At 44.8% G+C, this 20,854-nt stretch overlaps 1 protein-coding gene across 1 annotated transcript; it reads right to left on the bottom strand.

Annotated features, from left to right (window-relative positions):
* Window positions 1–1,062: 1,062 nt before the first annotated feature.
* Window positions 1,063–20,584, bottom strand: dcn (decorin). The gene is made up of 8 exons (XM_036518247.1): window positions 20,435–20,584; window positions 11,738–11,981; window positions 7,521–7,633; window positions 4,569–4,782; window positions 3,481–3,594; window positions 2,520–2,613; window positions 1,732–1,870; window positions 1,063–1,336 (listed from the first exon to the last, which is right to left on the bottom strand). The coding sequence occupies exons 2-8, from the start codon at window positions 11,955–11,957 to the stop codon at window positions 1,136–1,138; spliced, it is 1,095 nt and encodes a 364-aa protein (XP_036374140.1). The 5' UTR covers window positions 11,958–11,981; window positions 20,435–20,584; the 3' UTR covers window positions 1,063–1,135.
* Window positions 20,585–20,854: the final 270 nt, after the last annotated feature.

Consider the following 20,854-nt stretch of genomic DNA (forward strand, 5'->3'; position numbering starts at 1 on the left):
AACTAACATGAATGTGGTGGGCAGGGCAACCCACCTGTCCTCTTCTCCCACCCTCAAATGTAAAGCAATCAAATGAGTGACAAAAACACGTAAAAACACTGCAAATCCCAAAAAAACGACAATATTGCTGCAAAGAAAACAATGAATCAAACATGTGGTTCTGTGAAAGGCCTCTGTGGAAATGTATACAGTCCATTCTAGCTGTGTTTGCCCTTGGTTTTATTTTTCTACCGATCGTTACAACGAAGTGATGGTTTGGAGGTGTGCAGTGTCTTTAAAAAATGTTCAAAATTTAAAAACAGGGAGGTACAAAAACATTTTTAGAGAAACACATAAGCAAGCAGAAGATATTGAAATGTGACAGAATAAGAACTATTTTTGTCTACTTTACCTAACTAAAATATCAGAAGAAAACGGTACCTGATAGGGTGTACCTCCTATCCCGATGGTACACGTTGAATGCTACCTCTACACAGTTAATAATATTCTAGTACATTCTGGTATGCCAGTTCTTATTGGTGGTATTTTTGAAACACAGGTTAACCCTTAGCTGCCCGCTCCGCAGGTCAGCCGGTCTAATCACCAGAGGGATGGCTTGAATTCTGAACTTGAACAAAGATATTAGCTTGAACTCAGCATGGCTACGTTTTTGTCTTGTTTATTTATTCATTTGAATTTTTCCCACTGACGTGAAACTTAAATGCTAAAAATTCTTGTTCGTTACCTTTAAATGGTGTTTTTTGCATATGTTTTCAGCATTTTGTCATGAAATCTACCGCAACCGTCTTTTTTCTTACAATCCACTCTCATACCAGCCTAGACTCTGCTAACGTGCAAAACTGACAAGTACAAACATGAACCACAATAGCTGTTGATTCACTTTCCCTGCTGGGCCGCTGCTGTGGGGACTGAACAAGACTGGCACATCGATGTCACTTCTCTGTTTGGTGTGTCGCTGTGGCTGTAAGGTGTGTTTCAGGATATGGACTTGGTTCTGTTTATTTATGAGCTACTGCTGTAAGGAAAGTGTAATACACTGATTTTTTTTTGGGGGGGGGGGGGGGCAAGGGGCGAGGGGCGTGGGGGGGGGGTGCAGCACAGTGGTACGAAGCGGTTGTTCAGTCCGGGGGACGGTCTACTTCTTCCTGTAGTTTCCGAGCTGGATGGCAGAGCGGTCGAAGACGCAGCGGAAGGTGATTGGCTGGACCTCCCAGTAGGGAACAGGGTTGCTGAACAGGCTGATCCCTGAGTACATGGCCTTCTTGGTGTTGAAGCCAGGGGGGCAGAAGTCCTCTGTGCCCACTGCCGAGATCTTGTTGCTATGGAGATAGATCACCTGCAACAAACATGACAGATTGGGCAATAACTGGACAGGTTTAATGAATGGGAAAAAAGCAAGAATATTAATAATATTATTTTGGGACAGGACATATAATTCAGAGCTTTAAAGAAAATCTCCTAAATGTGGACAAAAGGAAATGGTTGAAATGAAATGAGGACTGCCTGTGATTATAAATAATGCTCTACCCTGGAGAAACAGACTGGGCAGGCCCTGGCATGGTGTAGAATTTAACCCTTTGAATGAAGGTCCAGCCCAATTCAACCAAACATCTGTGCCTTCAAGGTGGTTGATGAATTTCATAATACACATCTGCAGCCTCACCACCCCACAGATACAAGACCTCACACTCCTGGCCCGGTAACACTCAGGAGCGAGGCAGGTAACCTCACCTGGATGTACTTGTGCTCAGGCAGGCCTGCGGGCACGCTGGTCAGTATGTTGTTGTCCAGGTGCAGTTCTCGCAGGTGAGGCACCATGGCCATGGTTCCGTTCTCCACAACACTGATCTCGTTGTGGCTCAGGCCCAGCCTAAGAGGAGGGAACAGCAAGTCAGGATCCAATTGGAGGGTTAAACATAGTGATGCATTAGTCAACGGGAGGGTTAGGCAATGACATTTGAGCCGATGAGAAGAACAGGTATTGCATCTGGTGGTCTGGTTACATCTGTCAGGTGCCAGTGGCACTGTGACACAAGTATTTCTGGAACACATTGGGTCAAGCATCCATCGTTTGTTAGTGCATAATTTTCTGTTTAGATACACAGTTTTCCTCTTATCAAATGGATATGCATTTTGCACTTCAAGGCATTTTTTTCCATTTTCCAAATTACCCCAAATTATTCTGAGTGACATCACTGTTCTCATTTGTTCCATGACTTTGACAAGCCTCTCTCTGAAGCATTTTTATGTTATCCATAAGGGGGGGGGGGGTGTACACAACACTGACAGATTGTCAGATTTTGACAGCTGTGTTCTGCGCCTGGACCACAATCACGTTTCCCTGCTCACTCCAGCTCTGCCTAAAATACCGCCGATAAATCAGAACACGCTGATTTCCGCCCCCCTCGGAATCGCATTCAAGGAGCAGACACCTCATTTGTTTGTTCTGCAGCGGAGCCAATCGCTGGCTCAGACTCTGCTGCTCAGACAGACGGCTGAAAAGGAAAAGGCTTCATTACTTGAGCAGGTTTTTCAGGCCCTTGAGGCTGTCTGCATGGACCTTGGTGATCTTGTTTCCGTCCAGATGGAGCTCTGACAGGGAGGCTGGGAGGCCTGGTGACCAAAACAAAAAAAAAAAAAAACACATGAAAATAACCGTGACAACAAAGACCCGGTCTATACTTTCACCTTTTGCCACGTAAGAACATAAGAAGATTAATGAGGAGAACGGGATGCCAGTCAAGCAGGGTGCATCACTTTGCCTGTAGCTCTGTAGTGTATCTGGCACTGTGACCCTTGAACACTCTTAAGGGTCTCTGCTTACTCTACGAAGCCAGGTAAGCTATTCAATGATTTATAACTCACTGAGTAAAGAAAATAAAAAACAAATTTCCTACTCTCAGTGTGAATTATACCTTTGACTACTTACCTATTAAGTTACACAGTAAGGAATGTTGATACATTATGCTATTATGGTATGTTATGTTTCTGCTTAGCAGATTAAAGTAATTTACACATCTTAAAACGTACATGTTTAGCCTTACATTTACATAGTACATTTAGCCTTAGACAATTTGATAGACAATTTAGTCATGCCCCAGGGTACAACAGCAGCTACCCGTCTGGGAACTGAATCTGCACCCTTTGGGTTATGAGCCCTGTTCCTTACCCCTAAACCACACAGCTGCCCATAGCAAACTGTCATTCTCGTCAGCAATATTCCTGTCTTCCTGTAAGGAGAGAGCTGGTTCTATAATCCATTTTAGTGCAGGCTCTACATGCCTACACCTGGTCTCCTTCTTGCTTTCCAAATCCTCCCTCTTAAGAGTTCCTCTACAGAACATCAAAACTCGTTTTACAAAGAACACTGTCTCTTTGTCTGAAACTGCAAGACATTTAATCCAGCCTTAGCCTTCAGCAAAAAAAAAATAAATAAATAAATAAAAGTAATTTAAAATGAAAGAAAGGACAGCTGTGTACCTTTGGGGATCTCAGTGATGTTGGTGTCGGAGATCCGGATGTAGGAGACCCGTTTGAGGTCACCGAAGGCTCCGGCATCAATCCCAGAGCTCTTGAGTGGGTTTGAGCCCAGCTCTGTGTCAAGGAAGGAGAAAGGGGAGAGACAGGCAGGAGAAAACAATGATTTAACATGATAAATCTGCTATCCCTGACATTTGTATACGTGCAAATTTGATACAGATTGCTGGACATTCACAGACAAAACTCTGTTTCTTTGTTTAAGTAGTAAGAAGGACAGCAGCTTAATTAAGTGCTATGTGCCGTTGTGGCTCTTCAGTGATGGTTAACACTAATGCTATTCTAATGCTGTTAGAAATCAGATGGAAACTGTTTTGTTTTGGGAGTAAGAGGCATAGAGGTGGATCACCTCCATCTGGAGACACACTGTAATACAGACCTACATTCTTAGAAACTGCTAGGAATATTGCTATCAAGTCAATCTGTTGGCAAGATATGGAATGGGATTTTATAACATATGGAAACCGGTGGAGATTACAGTTGGAGCTCTTTTGAGCCATCATGGCTCTTGGAATTGGGGGTTATCCTTGTTTCTCTGGTGCAAAGCAGGAGAATGCCAATCCCGCCACTCATTGCCATCTCAATCCAGCTTTTCAGTGTTAAGTGCCAAGCAAAGTGGTGATGGGTTTTAAGGGGCAGTCCAGGCCTTGGTGTGTCTCAGCTGTGTACTTGATCCACAAACCTCTGGGGTGAGGAGAGGCACTCAACCACCACAGATCTGATCAGGTTAGGGGATCCAGTGAACAGAGAAGAAACACTAGACATGGATACTGCAGTTAGGCATAATTAGTGCTATGGGTGGGGGTGGGGATGCCAGGGGGCCAAAACCCCTGCCCTTTTGGTCCTCAAGTCAAAAATGCCCTTTCTTGCCATATCACTAAGCAATGCTTTTTTTTATTTGAGCCCCTGGCCTCCAGAAAGTCTGTGCATGGCCCTGGTGTTCCCCTAGATCTTAGACCATGCCCTCAAAGATGGATCTCCAGATCTTGGTGATTCATCAGAGACAGCACAGGCTGTTAATGCATGCGTACCCATGACGATGACGTTGGCCAGGCCCTCGAAGGCGGTCTTCTTGATCTTGACAATCTCGTTCTCGTGGATGCGCAGCTCCTGCAAGCTCTTGGGCATGTTGGTGGGCATGTCCTTCAGGAGGTTCTTGGACAGGTAGAGCCTTTGCAGCTTGCCAAGGGGCATGAAGGCCTTGGGGTGGATGGTGGTGATTTTGTTGTTCACCAGAATGAGCGCCTTTGAAAAAGAAAAGCAGAAATTAGGAAAAGAAAAAGAATCCAGGGAAATTTAATGACAAGCACAGATCAGCCTAATTAAATCAGCCAGGCTGATCATTCCACTTCATCTCGTTTTGCCTTAGCAGTATTCAATGTGTCTAGCACAAGTCTGGTCTCAGATTATATAATGGTGTCTGCTTCCACTTCCACCATACTAAACAATTCAATTCATAACTCTCTGCATCAATGACATCAACTAATTTATTTCATACCAGCACCATTCATCCATTGACATGTGACAGTGATAGACAATGGGGGGGGGGGGGGGGGGGGGCATGGTAGAGGAGGAGCTAATCAGCTCATCCTGCCCTTCCCACCCATACCTCACAGCAGCCACTTAGCAGGGGACCACTCCCCACACATTAGTCACACAATGGAGGCGGGGATTCACTTAGCCACTTACAAAGGAGATAATAAGGGAGTAATACACTGGTAATGCAGAGTAATAAAAAAAGGCAGATGAGCTGGGAGGCGATCAGATGAACACACCGATAGAAGCAGATTGGAAATGTAACCCCCTCTTTAATGATGTTTTAACTCTGACGCTTACATCCAAGGAGCAGTGTAATTATTCTGCTCTTAAGTCATTTTATGGTAAGTGCTGGGATTTTATTGGATGTTGCACAATTTTAAAAAAATGTAATTGGTAGTTAGTCCCTGGGTGAAAAATCTAAGAGCTGTGTAGTGTTGAAAGTTTATTACCTGAATTACCTCAATAAAAATCCGACTTAATGAATCCTGTTCACCACTTCCCTCCTGCCCAGGGGCACCTAGCAGCTCAAATCTAATTATAGCGTTCCAGTTTTAGCACCTCTTAGCATACCAACATGTCCCCGATCGTTTGAAATTTACAATCCGAGGCTGGAATGATATGAATTACTTCTGCTTATCTTGAGCAGCCTACAACAAATTAAAACAAAACAAGCCCTGGCAAAGGCTAGAGAAGGGTATGGAGCAAGAAGAGGAGCCAAAATGCAGGACTGCTATGCGTGATAAGAGAACTGGCTCCAGGAAACCTGGCTGAAATGATACATCAATAAGCAGAATACATTAGAAGGATCTGGAGAGGTTGTAGGGCTGTTTATTTTTGAACAAGAGAAACTTTTCTCTGGGACCTATAATAAGTTTAGCCATATGAATAGTATTTGTACAGTGATGATGTGTATGGTGTTTTGTCAAACAGTCAGGGCATGGACAGTTACATTAAGCTGACTTCTTAACAGAGTGTTGGTTGGTTCAGGTTGATCAACTTGAGGCCTACTGTGAAAGGTCTGGGATGTTACCATGTGTGGTGGCTAAATGATACTGCTGTTGTGTGGACTCAGAAAAACGTTTGACTTCTGTTTGCAACTCACTGATGTACTGAGAATGAAAGTTTGTGGGGGAAAAAAACAGATTTTTTTTTCTTGTGTGTAATCCACAATAACATGAAGTAATGTAGGTCAAACTTGAACAGATCCACTAGTTTGATGCCAGAAGCATGCATTTACACAGACTTTTAAACCCATGCACTGTTGCTTGAAGAAGGAAAAAAATAGTGCAAGTTTCAAGTTCCCAAAACAGCACTTCCTCAAAAAAAATCTGTACCACAAAGTGCGAAAAGACTGTTTTGTTGAATTGTTAATTTAACCTCCTCAGGTGTAGAGTCTGAAGGTCCGTGCACTTTGGGGTTTTGACTCCAGCTCATTCCGTAAAATCTCACATGTTCCACATTGCACATTACTCATAGGCCTAAACTCATCCAGACATGGCGCAATTCGAGGAATGCACTGCCCTTGAGAGTACTGTACAGTAACGCAGACAGTACTGTACCTTGGAAATCGCATTGGCTGTATTTATCATGGCTCTCTTGCCTCTGTGGTGAGAGATGTAACGTGTTATCCAAACAAAAGTCATTTTAATGCGTCTGGGACCGCCAGTACCTGATCATGGATTATTAAACACTGAACACCGCAGTATAAATATACTTTCAGAGACATATTTGGCATCTCTGCTTTCCGTTTTATAGCGTTTAAATGTTTGGAGCGCTATCAAGAGGTCCGTTTTCTAAAACAGGACACGCAACACTCAGAGTTTTTCCAGGCCTTTCAGGAATAAATCTTTATTTGGACCGGAGCGCTCCAGCCAAACACGCTTGGGTTCAATTTAGCCTGAACACTTGGGCGTATACAATATGCCTGCTGGGCTATTGTCCAAGGCTAAAGTTCAGGTTGATTTTAAACCCAGAGTGCTGAAAATCAAACCTTTAACGCTTTATTCCAAAGTACTGCGTATAGAAACAGAGACTGTTCCTTTGACTGGATGATTGATTAAATAAATTCTGCCACAGACACACACTTGAAAGAGCACTAGTCAGGACTGTTTCCAAAATCTAATTTGGAAGTGTTCCACAACTGGAGATCTTGGAGAATATGTTAATGATTTTTAGATTAAACCATGCTGGGGTTCACTCTGGATTAGTTTTTAGGGGATTAAATTACATAAAATGAATGATTTTTGTTTTTTCATTAATTTCACCAGTTTTGGCTATGGCTCTGAAATTTGGAAGTTAGATAAACTGCCGGCCTATCTGTGGAATTTCAATAAATTAAGCCTTTATTTTACTTGTTTGGGTCAGGCCTAGGGTGGCATTTCTTGAAAGGAGATTTATCTTAATTTTTTTCCGTTCAATAAACAATTAAAGATCATTGTTCTTACATGCAGGCCCTTCAGGTTCTTGAAATCGTTCTCCCGGATCTCTGTGATTTTGTTGTTCTGCAGGTCAAGAAGGGTGGTGTCCGAGGGGATTTTATCCGGAATGGTCGTCAGACCTGGTGGATGTGCAAACAGTGTTACCAGTCAGATATCCACTGCCCACTGACCAGCATACATGTATTACACATGCACACAAACACAATGACATACATTCTCTCATACACACAGGTACTCACAAACATACAATAAGCACAATCATTCACACACAAACACACACACACACGTGCGCACACACACGCGCACACACACACATACACACGTGTATGCAATAGACAATTTTTCATCTTCAGCATGACAAAAGGTATCTCTGTGCAAGGAAAAATCACTCTGGTCAGCTGCGATCACGGACTAATATGAAACAATACCGCTGGGGGTGTGGTGATGTGGATTGAAACTGACCAATGAATGTCTGTCCATAGGTGACTGTCTGCCTTTAGTCTGCCTCTTTCACAGAGAGAGCTGCTATTACCATCAACCCAACGCTGTGATTTGAAGGAGGAGTGAAAAAAACTGGAGCAAAGGGCAATTTACGATGAAATGGAAAATTCTACGGGATTCCGTGTGGGGTGTGATTTGTCATCCTAATCACGACGTGAGCTGTCACCACTCATGACAGAAAACCGTAACTCAGGGACGAGTTTAACGATCTGCGGGCTAGATTCAATGGGAAGTGCATCTTTCAGATAAATTACTCAGATAAGATTCGCGCGTGTGCCAGCGTAAATGTTGTGTCATGCGACCTCCAAAGCCCCCCGGAGACACGTGAGTTTAAAAACCTTTTTTTTCCAGAGTGCTTTGGATGCAAACGCGCTGCTCCGTGCTCTTTGGGTCGTTTTGGTTTTTTTTTTTTATCTCTGCTGGAACGCCGCAACTCCCTACACATGACTGCTTGTGGTCGGACGGTTTTTTTTCCACTATATCGCGGGGGGGAAGACGCAGAGTCTGCACAGACAGAGACATGCAGCTGACGTGGAGCGTTTGGCGAGAGAATAAGCGAAGTGATCGCTCCACCTCTGCCTCTGTGCAGAAAGGTAGCTGAGAGCAGAGGAATGGGGAGGCGTGGATTCAACACTCCACCACACCCTCTCTTAGCTCTACAGAGCCTCACGCATCTTAATACCGTTTTTCCTGTTTAGTTTTGAACCTTTTAGGTGCTATCTGCTTTGGCTTGTTGCAGACCAAAGAGGTGTATGGCATTTAATAGAGAACAACAGTAAGGCAAGTGCTATAACTCAACTAAAAATACTGTAAATATTAGTATTTAAAAAGTAAATATTAGTCCATATGTCCATCACATTCTAAAGAGACTCATGTCATAAGGTACACAGATGAATCACTCTGACTCAGTGGGCATGTTATAGCCGTGAAAGGGACGGTGGGTGCCAAAGATGCTGCTGTCAGTGCTACCCACAATGCACCTCAGCAAGCTAGAGGAACTGGTGAATTCCTCATTCTGAGCTTCCAAAGACTGTCTATATGAAGCAACATAGTATGATATTTCTGCTGCAACTGCTTACATTTAGTCAGAAATATGACTTTGAGAGTAAGTCTGTTTCGGGTACCTTTTTGATATTTAAGTTCACTGTCCTTTGTTCCTGTTAACATCCCTGTTTTCCAGTACTTGTAGACTTAACAAAGAGAAGTGTGTTCTGCACTGGTTTCACCATCACATATCACTAGTTGTGACCGTGCTGTCTCTCACTGCTCGTGTAAAGTGATCACTTTTAATAATTCCAGACAAAAAACCACACAAGATAATGCGCCATTTCCACTTATTCCTGTGTGTTTCCACATGCAGGCATCAAAGATGCCACTTTCTCCACTGTGGTGCAATCATTAACCCTACGAGCGTGGATTTGCCATTGGGTTAATGCGTCTTTTGTTCCCGAGCGGAGCACGATGTTCCGCCATGCCGGCCCCTGCGTTTCCAGCTCGCTGGTGGGCGGAGATGCCGCAGGCGTTTGGCGTCCTGTGGAAACGCCGCGGTAATGGCCCGGTGCAGGTCAGCGAGGATGAGGTCATTTTAAAAACACTCTCGCTGTGTCTGCACCTGTCTGCACTCGCTCAGAAAGGAAACAAAATGTCAGCTGTCCTTTTACCGCCAGACAAAGCGCAGAGAAAGTAAGAGGAAGCGTGTCGGGACACACACACACGCGTATCCACACACGCGCACACACACACACACACACACACACACACACACACACACCCACGCAAGCATCTCTGAAGCATTTTGCCAAATTTATGACTGTATAACAAGATTAGACAGCATCCAGGGTCATCTCCAGCTATTTGTCTTTGTTTGTTAATGTTGCCAGAAGACTTTGGGAGTTTGGCGGCAGTTGCAGCAGACACGGTAGAGCCTCCAGAACAGTAAGAAGTGCACTCAGACAAAGCTAACGTGTGAAGCAGCACTGCTCTCTGCTGTGGAGGGTTTGAGTGGTGTCATCCTCCACTGGCCCCGTGTGGCTCATGCTATTGAGCTTATGGAGATGTGACCATAGCTTTCTCTATTTGTAAGAGCATGAACCCCTTATCTGATGGACCACATCCGAACTTGTGCTTGTCAGAGAGTCTGTGGAACAGATACAGGCCCAAGATTCTCTCTCTCTCTTTTTCTCTCCCTCTCTCTAAGGGACAAAGATTACAAGTATTGCCAAAGCAGTTATAAGACCGTAAATGCCCTTCTGTCTCTGTGTCTCTTTTCTCTCTTCCTCTCTTTGTGTTCTCCCTCTCTCCCTCTCTCTCTCATCAGCCAGCTCATCCGAGGCCTTGAAACAGGTCTTTGCTTAAGGCCACTGGATGTCTGCCTGCCTATTTTTGTCTCACTGTCCACCTGTCTTGTTTCTGTCCATCATCCATTTGTCTGTCTGTCTCTCCATCTGCCTCTGTCTTCCTTGATGTTTGTCCTGATGCCAGGTGACTTGTCACTGCAATGCTTCGTCCTGTTCATGGCCAAAAGACACCAACCTTCCTGGCTACTCCAGGGAAAATTCTGTGTCTGTTGGCTGTGGTGGATTGGGCCGGGGGAAGGGGGGTGGGCGGTGGGGGGGATTGAGTACTGCAGAAAGTGGAAAAAAAAAGTTTAACAATAACCTTATTGTGCCTGGAGCTGGGCCTCGCCCCTTTCTGCTCCATTTATCGTCCTATCAGAATCTGAACCATGCGAGTCCACGCCGAAGTCCAGTTTTGGACACCAGTCAGCGGAACCAACGGAGACAATGCTGCTATATCCTTAAGGCAACAGTGAAGGCACGACACACAGTGCCTCAACAAAAAGAGAGGTCTTTCCTGTGTGATGGACACCGTGCAAGGACAGGGGTGAAACACTGGGCAAACTAAACATGGTAATTACTGGAGCACTTTTAAATCTCCTCCTCAATGAGAAAGTCACCAGGGGTACGTTTCAGCCCCGGCCAAAAACGCCAGGGTAATCCCTGAGTGGCTAAGTGGATAAAGCAATTTCGTAATTGTTTGGAAACAGGATCATGGGAATTTTGTTGAAGAAAGAAAGAAGAGGGGGGAGTTTGCTCACCTCAGGCGAAAAAGCAAAGTTTATGGGAAACAGGAAAACTTTAGAATGCCAGGAAATGAAATGATAAAAAGCTGAGTCAATTTTCCCATTCTCCCTGTTATCATTAACACGTATTAATGACTCATGTGTTTTACTCGAAGGGTGAAAAAGACACAGGAAAACACAGGAAGATGGAAACGGACAACTGTCCCATGGTCACTTAAGTAAAGAATGCGGTATGGGACAGCATTTCAAGCGATGTGAAAAGGGAATGCTTTTGCCAAGACTGTCAGTTGGCGACTGGCACCTTTGTGTGATATTGATGCTAATGATGGGAGACCTCTGTGTTGACAGCACAGACTAGCAATGATGGGCACTGCAATGTCTAGCACGCTCAGCCCAACTCTGCAAACTGCCAGTCACATGATACACAGCATCACTGAGATTGTGCAGGCCCTCAGGACTCATCTGAATTATTACACAAATATGGACATCAGTATACAGCATATTATGATAAGTGATCCCAGCTCCTCCCTCTCCATCTAAACTCACTCTTTGCATCTTTATATGACATTTCTGTGTGGCGTGGGGGCACTGTGTGGTGTGTGTGTGTATGGTGGGAGGTGGGGGTATAGATGCTCCTTACCCAAGTCAGAGCACTGCACGACCCGCAGGTGACATTGGCACCTGAAGGGGCACTGGGGACTTTCCGGGACGGGGGGCACGCTGAGTTCGGGGTCCACGGGTACCTCGGGCAGTCCGGACCCCGCCTCGTCCTCCATCATGAAGTCCAGAAAGCCAGTCTGGCGGAAGGGCAGGGCCCAGCAGGCCGTGCCCAGGAGCAGGAAGAGACAGGCCGATTTCATGCTGCTGTCGTTGGCTTGAGATGCCTGCGGGGGAGGGGGGGGGCAAAGGTCAAAGGTCAGCACACAGAATATGATGTCCTAGGTATCCAAATTCATTCTGACAGACAGATCTTGGACCACCAAACATTTGATGTGCATTTTATTTTAACATGGATTTTTTCCAGTTTGATATGCCATTTACTAATTAGCCTCGTTAGGGCGTCAACCTGGCATTCGGTTTGCGTGTCCAACCAGAGTTTGTGCTATGAATGTTTGTCACAAAAACTTGGTAACCGAAGCAGTATCACGTGTTTTTTTAAGGGTAATCTTAGGGATATATAATTGCAGGAATGTGTTTTGGAAAAATATTTTAAAAAACAAAGTGGGATGTGGTGTCCCAGATTTGGAGGTATTCATGCCCAACCAATTGGAACCTTAACAATACTGGAACTTAAGAGCGACTTTATTGGAAAAAATACCCATAAAGAGACTGTTAGAAATGTCATTTTCCACTTTACAGTCCCCAAACTGTAAGGCAGAGGAGAATCGTCTTAAATTCAGATTCAAGTCCCACTCATGCATGTATGTAAACTAGTAAAGGAGTGAGTTTTTTTACCTGTCATGGACTACCTGTCTTTAAGATAAATGCATTGTTACAATCTTATTCATATTCCTACAATGATTATCTTCAGAAGCAATAAAGTGAAAACAGTATATATTTTTACTCACATGTGCCTGTATGAGTACTGTAACAATCTGAATACTTCACTGGCAGTTAACCACATGAACTTGCAATGGATGGGGTGTCATATGATACAACATAAATACCCCTGTACAATCATTTAACATATCTTCATCCATTTAGACAGTGAATGCAACTAGGACTTTCCTGGCAAGACAAAGCATTTGAAAATTAAAACCAGTTCAGTCTCTTGGCAGAATGGAACAAGCATGAATGACGAGCTGATGAGCTGCCTCATTGGTCTGAGATTTTAATCACTTGTAGACTTTCTCGCTGCAGCAATTGAGAACAGTTAAGAATCGCAGCCTGAACAAGCTGCTTAACAATGTTCTGTACAAAGATGTTTGGGTCCATGGGAATGAAGAGTCCTCCAGTGTGCAGAACCAGAGGCCCTGAGCAGAACCACAGCCAACCGTCATGAGTGTGGTCACTCTCAGTGTATAAGTGGGTCTCAGATGCGCACAGCAAGACTGTCAGATTTGGGTTCAGTGGTTAATGAGCTATATTTGGAAATCTAAGGGGCACAGGTATGATTCCCGAGTGAGACACTTAACTTGAATTTCCCCTGAAACTATGAATTTTCCAACTGTGTAAATGGATAGTATGCTAAAATGTTCAGTAAAACACAGAAAAATAACTAATATATTTTTAAATACACACACACACACACACACACACACACACATATATATATATATATATATATATATATAAATATATATACATATATATATATAAACATAAAATTGATTTCCTGCTGTATAATTTTCCTAGTTGGGATTGTCAGAATGAGATAATAATTGACTAGCTGTTATACATGAGCCCCATACGCAGATGTCCTTTCAGGCCCCAGTGACACAGTTCCGCACTGGGCTCCATCAGGGAGGACTGACCATCCAGTCACTCCATGTCACTCTGACCTCCGCTGACCCCCCCAGGGCCACAGAAGTGAACGTCTTCAGCAGAGCCAGCAGGCTCTGTCCCTGTGAGGCTCCGCCGTAGCCCGTAAGGAACCGCAGCCTTCAATCGGCCGGCTCGCCACAGAGGCAGAGGCGCGCTTCCCCCGCAGATGCGGAGCGAGGGCGTGGCCCGCGGCCGCTGGCTCCCATGTCGGAGGCGAGATTGCTGGGTAGGTGACGCCGGCGCGCTGCTCCCCCCCCAAGGTCATTTCAGGTTGAAGGGTTCACGGCGGAGCGGTTTCTTTTCTACGCGCCGCCAAATTACAGCCCGACGGTAAAACCCGACGGCTACAAAAACATGCAGAGAATTCCAGCTCGGCCGGAAGGCCCGGACCGAGTGCCACACGACCTTGCCGTGTATTCTCTGCGTCTCATGGTGTCTCTGCCCATTTAATGTTCCATAAACCTATTACCCAGTTCATACAGAGGACAATCTCCTAACAAACTGATAATGCTGATACTTTCTATTGTATTATTATATAATACTTCATATTGCTATTTAATTATTCTATATCAACAGATCAGGTGATCTTCATTTCATCTTTGTTTTCTATGTGCATATCTTTTTTTGGTGCTTTGTCCAATTTTGTTGGTCATTTAGCTGTTTTATATTTATGTATAAAAAACAGTAATAATTATTTGTCAAAAAACATGATAATGCTTCTGTAATAATACCGTGGTCCAGTTGGGGAAAAGGCAAACAATTCTAGTCACATGTTTCCAACTTATTTGCCGTGTGACTTATTTGCTCATGATAATTCATTCCATTAACATAAACAGGAAAATGGCCTCTGTGTGTAAATGGCTGACTTGCATGTTGAATACTACCCCCAGGCTCATGAGTGTTAAGCTGCCAGTACCTCCTGTGAAAGGTTAAAGGTCAAAATGTCCCACTGATTCCAGGTACTGATATCAGTACTGGCATCAATTGCTTTGTGGCCAATGGAGATGCATCCCATGATGCTTTGCTGGTCATGTCAACCTTTAACCCCTGATCCCTGTGTTCTGATGCCCATCACTCTTCCATACCTTGCAGTGCATCTTGACTTCAGGTAAGAAATTCACAAAAAAAATGGCTTCACAAACAGTGCAGTCTAACAAGGCATGTTAACTGTTAACTGCCTAATTTCCTTGTGGATACATCAGTAGGCAGTGTGTGAGTGCTGACAGTAACTGTTCAGTACGTCCACATTACTCATTGCAAGGTGAAGTTTAATTTATTGTTATACTCACAGACAGGTAAAACTTGCACATGGGTAATGTGTATCTGTTTATATTGTTATAACATTATACAATGCAACACAAGTTTGGAGTTGCAGTAAAGTTTAGTGTAAAAACGAGATGGTCAACCTAAGGTGTGCAGCAGCACACTCATGTTCCAGTTAAATGGATAACAACACATACCTCCATAACAAAAAACTATGTAACAGCAATGCAACTAACATGCAATTACATAACTGTAGTTGCTAATTACTACAGAATGGGATCTGTTACGCTCTCACCTAAAAGCAAGCGACCCTCCATAGCTATTTCTGAGGGAACAGAACAGACATGCGTAAAACGGAAAATGGCAGGCTCTTCGTCAGGAGATCAAGTACCTATTTCAGTAAAAGCAATACCTGTGCTTTTACACATGGCAAATGAGGACTAATTGTGGTTCATATGAAGCAGGACCTTACATGAACACCTGGAGGGCAATCAGACAGAGACTCTGACACCTCCAACATGCTATAGCATGACAGGGCATCCACCAAACAGAGCAGTCAGCATTTTTGGATACAATTAAGACCACTCACACAACTGCATGGCAAGGTGTGTGTGCTCCTTTTTGTTTGCTGTAGCTTCGGAGGAATGCTGGAACTAGTTTCACAGTCACTTTAATGATTCCCCTGTTTGTTATCACAAATGCGATGAAAGCTTTTATAACTAATATTGTCAGAGCTCCCACAACGCATTGCTTTTTCTTTATGGGCAGTGTGGTTGTTCTTGTTATTCTTTTTTTTTTGCCATTTGCGCAAAATGGAAGCAATTTAAAGTAATTTCAGTTGAGAGCAGCGAAGGTTGCTGATTATGAGAGATGGCTTTTGAATACAATTAATTTATTAAATAATTCCCATGGGCACAGACGTGTGGGTAACTGGAGGATTTCATGTTGAGATCCTTCTGGGTGTTGATTGGTGCTCCATTAGGACATTACAGGCATGGAATTGGTCAGCTGTAGGTTAGCAGGCCAGAATGCCCTCTCTATCCTGTGTGTGTCCCTGAATTTGATGGGGCATGCCATTGAGGCTCACGTTTGGACGTACATGGAGCTGATTCTCTGAATCTGTGGGGTGATAGGAAACTGAAGCTCCTATGTCTCATTACATTACACTGGCGCTGCTTAGCAGAGTCTCACACTCTGAGAGTGGGCGAAGTGAAAGAAAATACTGTTTTAAAGCATTCTACTGGACATAATTCATCCCAATAATAGCGAACAAGGGAAAAAATAAATAAATAAGCACACTGCCAAAACTCTGACTGCCGTCATCAAAGGACTGACAACAACATGGCATCCACAGCCTCTCAATTCAAAAAGTAACTGCCATAGAAATACCAACTGCCAGACAGTCATCTTCATCTCCAGGAAGTCTTCCTCTTCGGCTGCCAGGACATCGTCCCGGCTCCACTATCCGGTACAGTATGTGAATCATTCATACTAATCCAGCAAAGTCCACACATTCCCAGACAATTGGGCCCATGTGGTTTAAAGCTCTTAAATCACCTTTTCCAGTCAGTGTACACCCTGCAGGGGCCAACAGAGAGTGTTGGGAGATAAGTCAGTCTCTTCAGATCCGAAATAGTGGACAGGGAAAGGTTAGCTGGAGGAGTCCCCCCCCCCCCCCCCCCCCAAGACATAGCTGATACATTGTAATGGGCATCACTATAAGGAAACACTGTACATGGAAAAATGAAACCAGTCTCCTCTCTTTGGTACGCGCATCTTTCTTTCAATCTTAGTCCTCTTCAACCATTCCCTTCTCTCCGTCTCCCCACGGCCCCCCCTGCTCTTACTTTCTTTTCTTTAAAAATCCAGTATTTCTCTCTTCGCTTTCGCTCCTGCGCTCTTCTCTCAACAGTTCTCACATCATCGAGGTGGTTCTGACTCGGGTTCCCCTCTGATTTATTGCTTCCCCTCTATAGGAATACTCCAACTGGCTACAGCGCTGCGTCCCCGCTCCTCTCCCTCATTCACACCATCATGTCTCTGGAGGAATCTGCGTTTCTCCTTAACCGTGCTGCTCTCACGGTGCGCATTCCACCGGGCTGCAGTGGGAGATGCTGCCAGACTGCTTGAATTGGACACTGTGGAAAACAGCGTGTGCAGGTGTCTGCACAGAATGCGTTTAACCAATCAGCATTAATGCAATATTTATCCATGATTTGGAGAGAAAGCCACAGGCCCATATTTTCATGTTGCCACCTCCCCAGCATTGAAGCTGTGAATGTTAAACATTGAAAGCTTGGTTTAGGTTTCAATGCTGATTTTCTTCAGTGTCATGTGAGTGTTGCGTTTGATTCGGTGGAGTCTAGGGTCCACAGGGCACCCTGTAACGTCACTGAAACGTTGTTGCAACGTTGCTGAGACATCCCACAGCAGTGCTATGAGGTGTATGTGAGCGTTGTGTATGCATGCTGTCACAGCGGAGACGGCCCCACCGTGCCCCACCCCCATCCACACGTGATTCGCCGGAGGGGCTGTCAGTAATGAATCGGCCAAAGTATGCGCAGGCTGCAGGACTTCCAAAACATGTGAGATCTGCGCAACATATGCACCAACTGTACTGTTTTACACGCAAACCAATAGGACATTTATACCATATGTTAGTGCTCTGAACCAATCAAGAAGCAACTGTTTCACGCTCAGACCAATAGGACATTTACACCGCATGTTATGGCTCTGAATCAATCAAAAAGCTACGCTTTTACATTCCAACCAAAGAGACACTGGTTTTAATAATCTTTGATCTTTTCAATGAGGAATTGCTTTGTCATTTTGTATCCTATTTGATATTTATGTTGAATCCTGTCCTGGAATCTCCAAGTGTAATACCCTTCACAGCTGGAGGGTCAGGAACCCCTTCATAAAGATCATAAATGTTCTATAATAAATAATGTTTTCCATCTCTTGTAGGCCTAAAGGACTATATATAGTCTACAGGAGAATAGTCATATGCTTGGGAAACAGAGAGGCACAGATTTGGCCAGAATGTTGTTTATTTTTGTAGCAATTACAGTGATCAAGTGCTTGCCTGCACTATGATATTGTTTATACAGTGTATAGAACAGCCTTTTACAGCAATTCCACAACGGATTCACTTTAGTCTTAAATGTACCATTTGCTGCTGAGGTTGGACAAACTTCAACTCCTGCTCTTTTCTCTCTCTCCCTTTCTGTCTCTCTTATTCCCTTTCCCTCCTTCTGTCCTTCCTTCCCTCCACCCCCCTTTTCTCTCTTTCTCCAAGGAGAATTTCAGGTATGTCTCTTTTCAACCATATGAGCTTTGAGACAGACCTACGTGGTCTGGAATTTTCTATTATTTTAGCGCGGAGGAAGAAAAAAAAAAATCCCTCATGTCCACACCAGCGACCGTTCAGAGCCGCACAGCTCCACCCCAGGAATCCTTGGTCCAGATGTCAGAATCCTAAGTGGCGCCTGGCCTCGCTGTCCCGCGGTAAGGGAGAGGGAGCTGACGCACAACGTTCTCCCGGCGTCGCGGTGAAGTTGCGTGAACGTTGCACAGGGGCCCCGGCGGAGCCGATGCTGCGTCTAGCATTGAGACCAGCCGGGCCGGGGCTCGCCGAGATGTAAAGGAAGCAGTATTATTAAAGGATTAATGGGACACAGGAGCCAGGATTTTCTTTCTTTCTTTTTTTTTCATTTACTTCAAAGGCCGGGCCCCTCCCTTTATTTTGGGTTGCCAGAGGCAGAACGCTTCCACGTTGCTGCCATTGAACAGAAAGAGAGATAGAGGCGCACGGAACAGGGCTGGAACAGGCACAGACACAAACGCCTCGGTACCAAACAGAACAGGCCATTACCGGCGTGGACACCCTGGTTTGCGTCTGCGTTCTGTCTTGAATCTTAATTCCTCTCATTTAATTCTCAGATGCATGCCTGTTACCACACAGCCCCAGAAAAAAAAATCTATGGGGATAAGCATAAGCAACAGCAATTATTGAAGATGACACAGAACAATGAAATCGTTGTGCTTCTCATTGTCCAAGTGCCAACACGCGAGCGGAGAAAAAAACAACCAAACAAAAAAGCCGCTCGTAAACGTAATGGCTTTGCCACTCAGCAACGGGAGAGGAGAAAGGGAGAAAACCCCAAATATTTTACGACATTAACCCCCCCCCACCACCACCACCACCACCCCCTTTCTCCTGCGTTCCCCTTTCCACTGCTCACACACAGGAGACAGTGACACCATCTTCCGCGCACACCGACTTAGAATAATACACTAACGCGCTGAGACACAAAGCACAGAGAAATCACTGAGGAATGCGTGTGTGGGACGGCATATAAACACACCAGGGGGAGAAGCCACAGTAACACAGCCCGGCTGCCTCACATCCTCTTTATTAGCGCACATGGGTCTGGAAGTCGGGTCTGGAAGTGCTCAGCACAGGTCTTTCGGCCAGTCAGACAGCTCAGACTGTTGGACACACACCCACGCACACACATACTCAAACACACATACAGTACAAGCGTGCGCACACACACAGAAACACAGACATAATTACAAGCTCGACAGATACACTTTCACACCAGTGTATGCGCACACATACATATGCAAACACAACACACCCACATGCATGCATACACTCATGCATACAAACACAACACACACACATACATACAATCAAGCACAAAAGACAAGCACGCACACACGCAATTACAGCAAACACACATGCATGCACACACATACATGAAAACACACAGACACACATTCTCACATATACATACACGCATATATGAACTCACACAGGCAACAGACATATAGACATACATGCATGTACTCACATAAACACATAAAATAAACATGCGCCCACACACACACTGACACACACTCATACATACCATGTGGTAGTGTACCTGAACACTGTCTGCCAGGTAGGTACTGTTAGGAGAAGAAACTCCAGTCCATTGAAGCAAATTGTTCAGACAAACTTTACAAGGTCTTAGTGATAGGCTCTTACAACTGCACAGAGCAGGATCAAATTGTAACAAGAACCACACTTTCTCATAAAAAGACAGTCAAAGTTTCTGTCTTTTATCTCATAAGCAGCACCACACCCTCTGATAAATAAGACAGTCAGTGCTTCTGTTCTTTATCACCAAAAACATCACATATTGTCATAAAAAGGTCAGTCAGTGCTGTTTTTCATTAATCATGACAACCATCACACATTGTCATGAAAAGACAGGAGCATTACAAGACAGATAAGCATCACATCCTCTAATAAAAAAGAGACAGCGCTTCTGTCCAACTTGACAGACGAACCTTGCAGCCCAACTAAAACAACTTACACAGCAGTTCACCCATCTGAAACAACAGTCACAGTGGTCAAAAGTCCCTTTTTAAAGCAGAACAGAGATGCCTGGTTCTGTCTCTTTCTATCTCTCTCTCTCTCTCTCTCTCTCTCTCTCTGCCCTTCACCTCTCCTTCTTTGTTAAAAGTTACATGTTTCCCAGCACTTCTCAGAGTATCTCCCGTTTTCTCAGCCTCTGGAAGAGTAGCGGAGAGGACCTACCTGTGTACTTTAGAGCACGCTGTGCTTTTGTGTTCGTCTCCCACAATCCAGAAGGGGGAATGTTCGCAGTGCCACTCCGGAGGCCGAGGGGTAATTGCACTCAAAAGTGTGCAGCCAAGACGAGGCAGGTGTGAGCCAACACAAGGAGGAGGAGGCAGGGTACAGGAGGGAGGGAGGGGGAGGGAGGGGGAGGGAGGGGGAGGGAGGCAGAGGGGAAGAGAGAGAAAGGGAGGGAGGGAGAGCGAGAGAGAGGGAGAAGGAAAGAGTTAGGGAGGCAGGAGACAAGCTAGAGAGAGGGAGGGAGGGAGAGGGAGAGAGGTAGGGAGGCAGGGAGGGAGAGGGGTGGAGAAACGGAGGGGAGAGAGAGAGAGGGAGGGAGAGAGAGAGAGAGAGAGAGAGAGAGAGAGAGAGAGAGAGAGA

This window comes from Megalops cyprinoides, chromosome 23 (genome assembly GCF_013368585.1).
Source record: "Megalops cyprinoides isolate fMegCyp1 chromosome 23, fMegCyp1.pri, whole genome shotgun sequence".
Classification (NCBI taxonomy): domain Eukaryota; kingdom Metazoa; phylum Chordata; class Actinopteri; order Elopiformes; family Megalopidae; genus Megalops; species Megalops cyprinoides.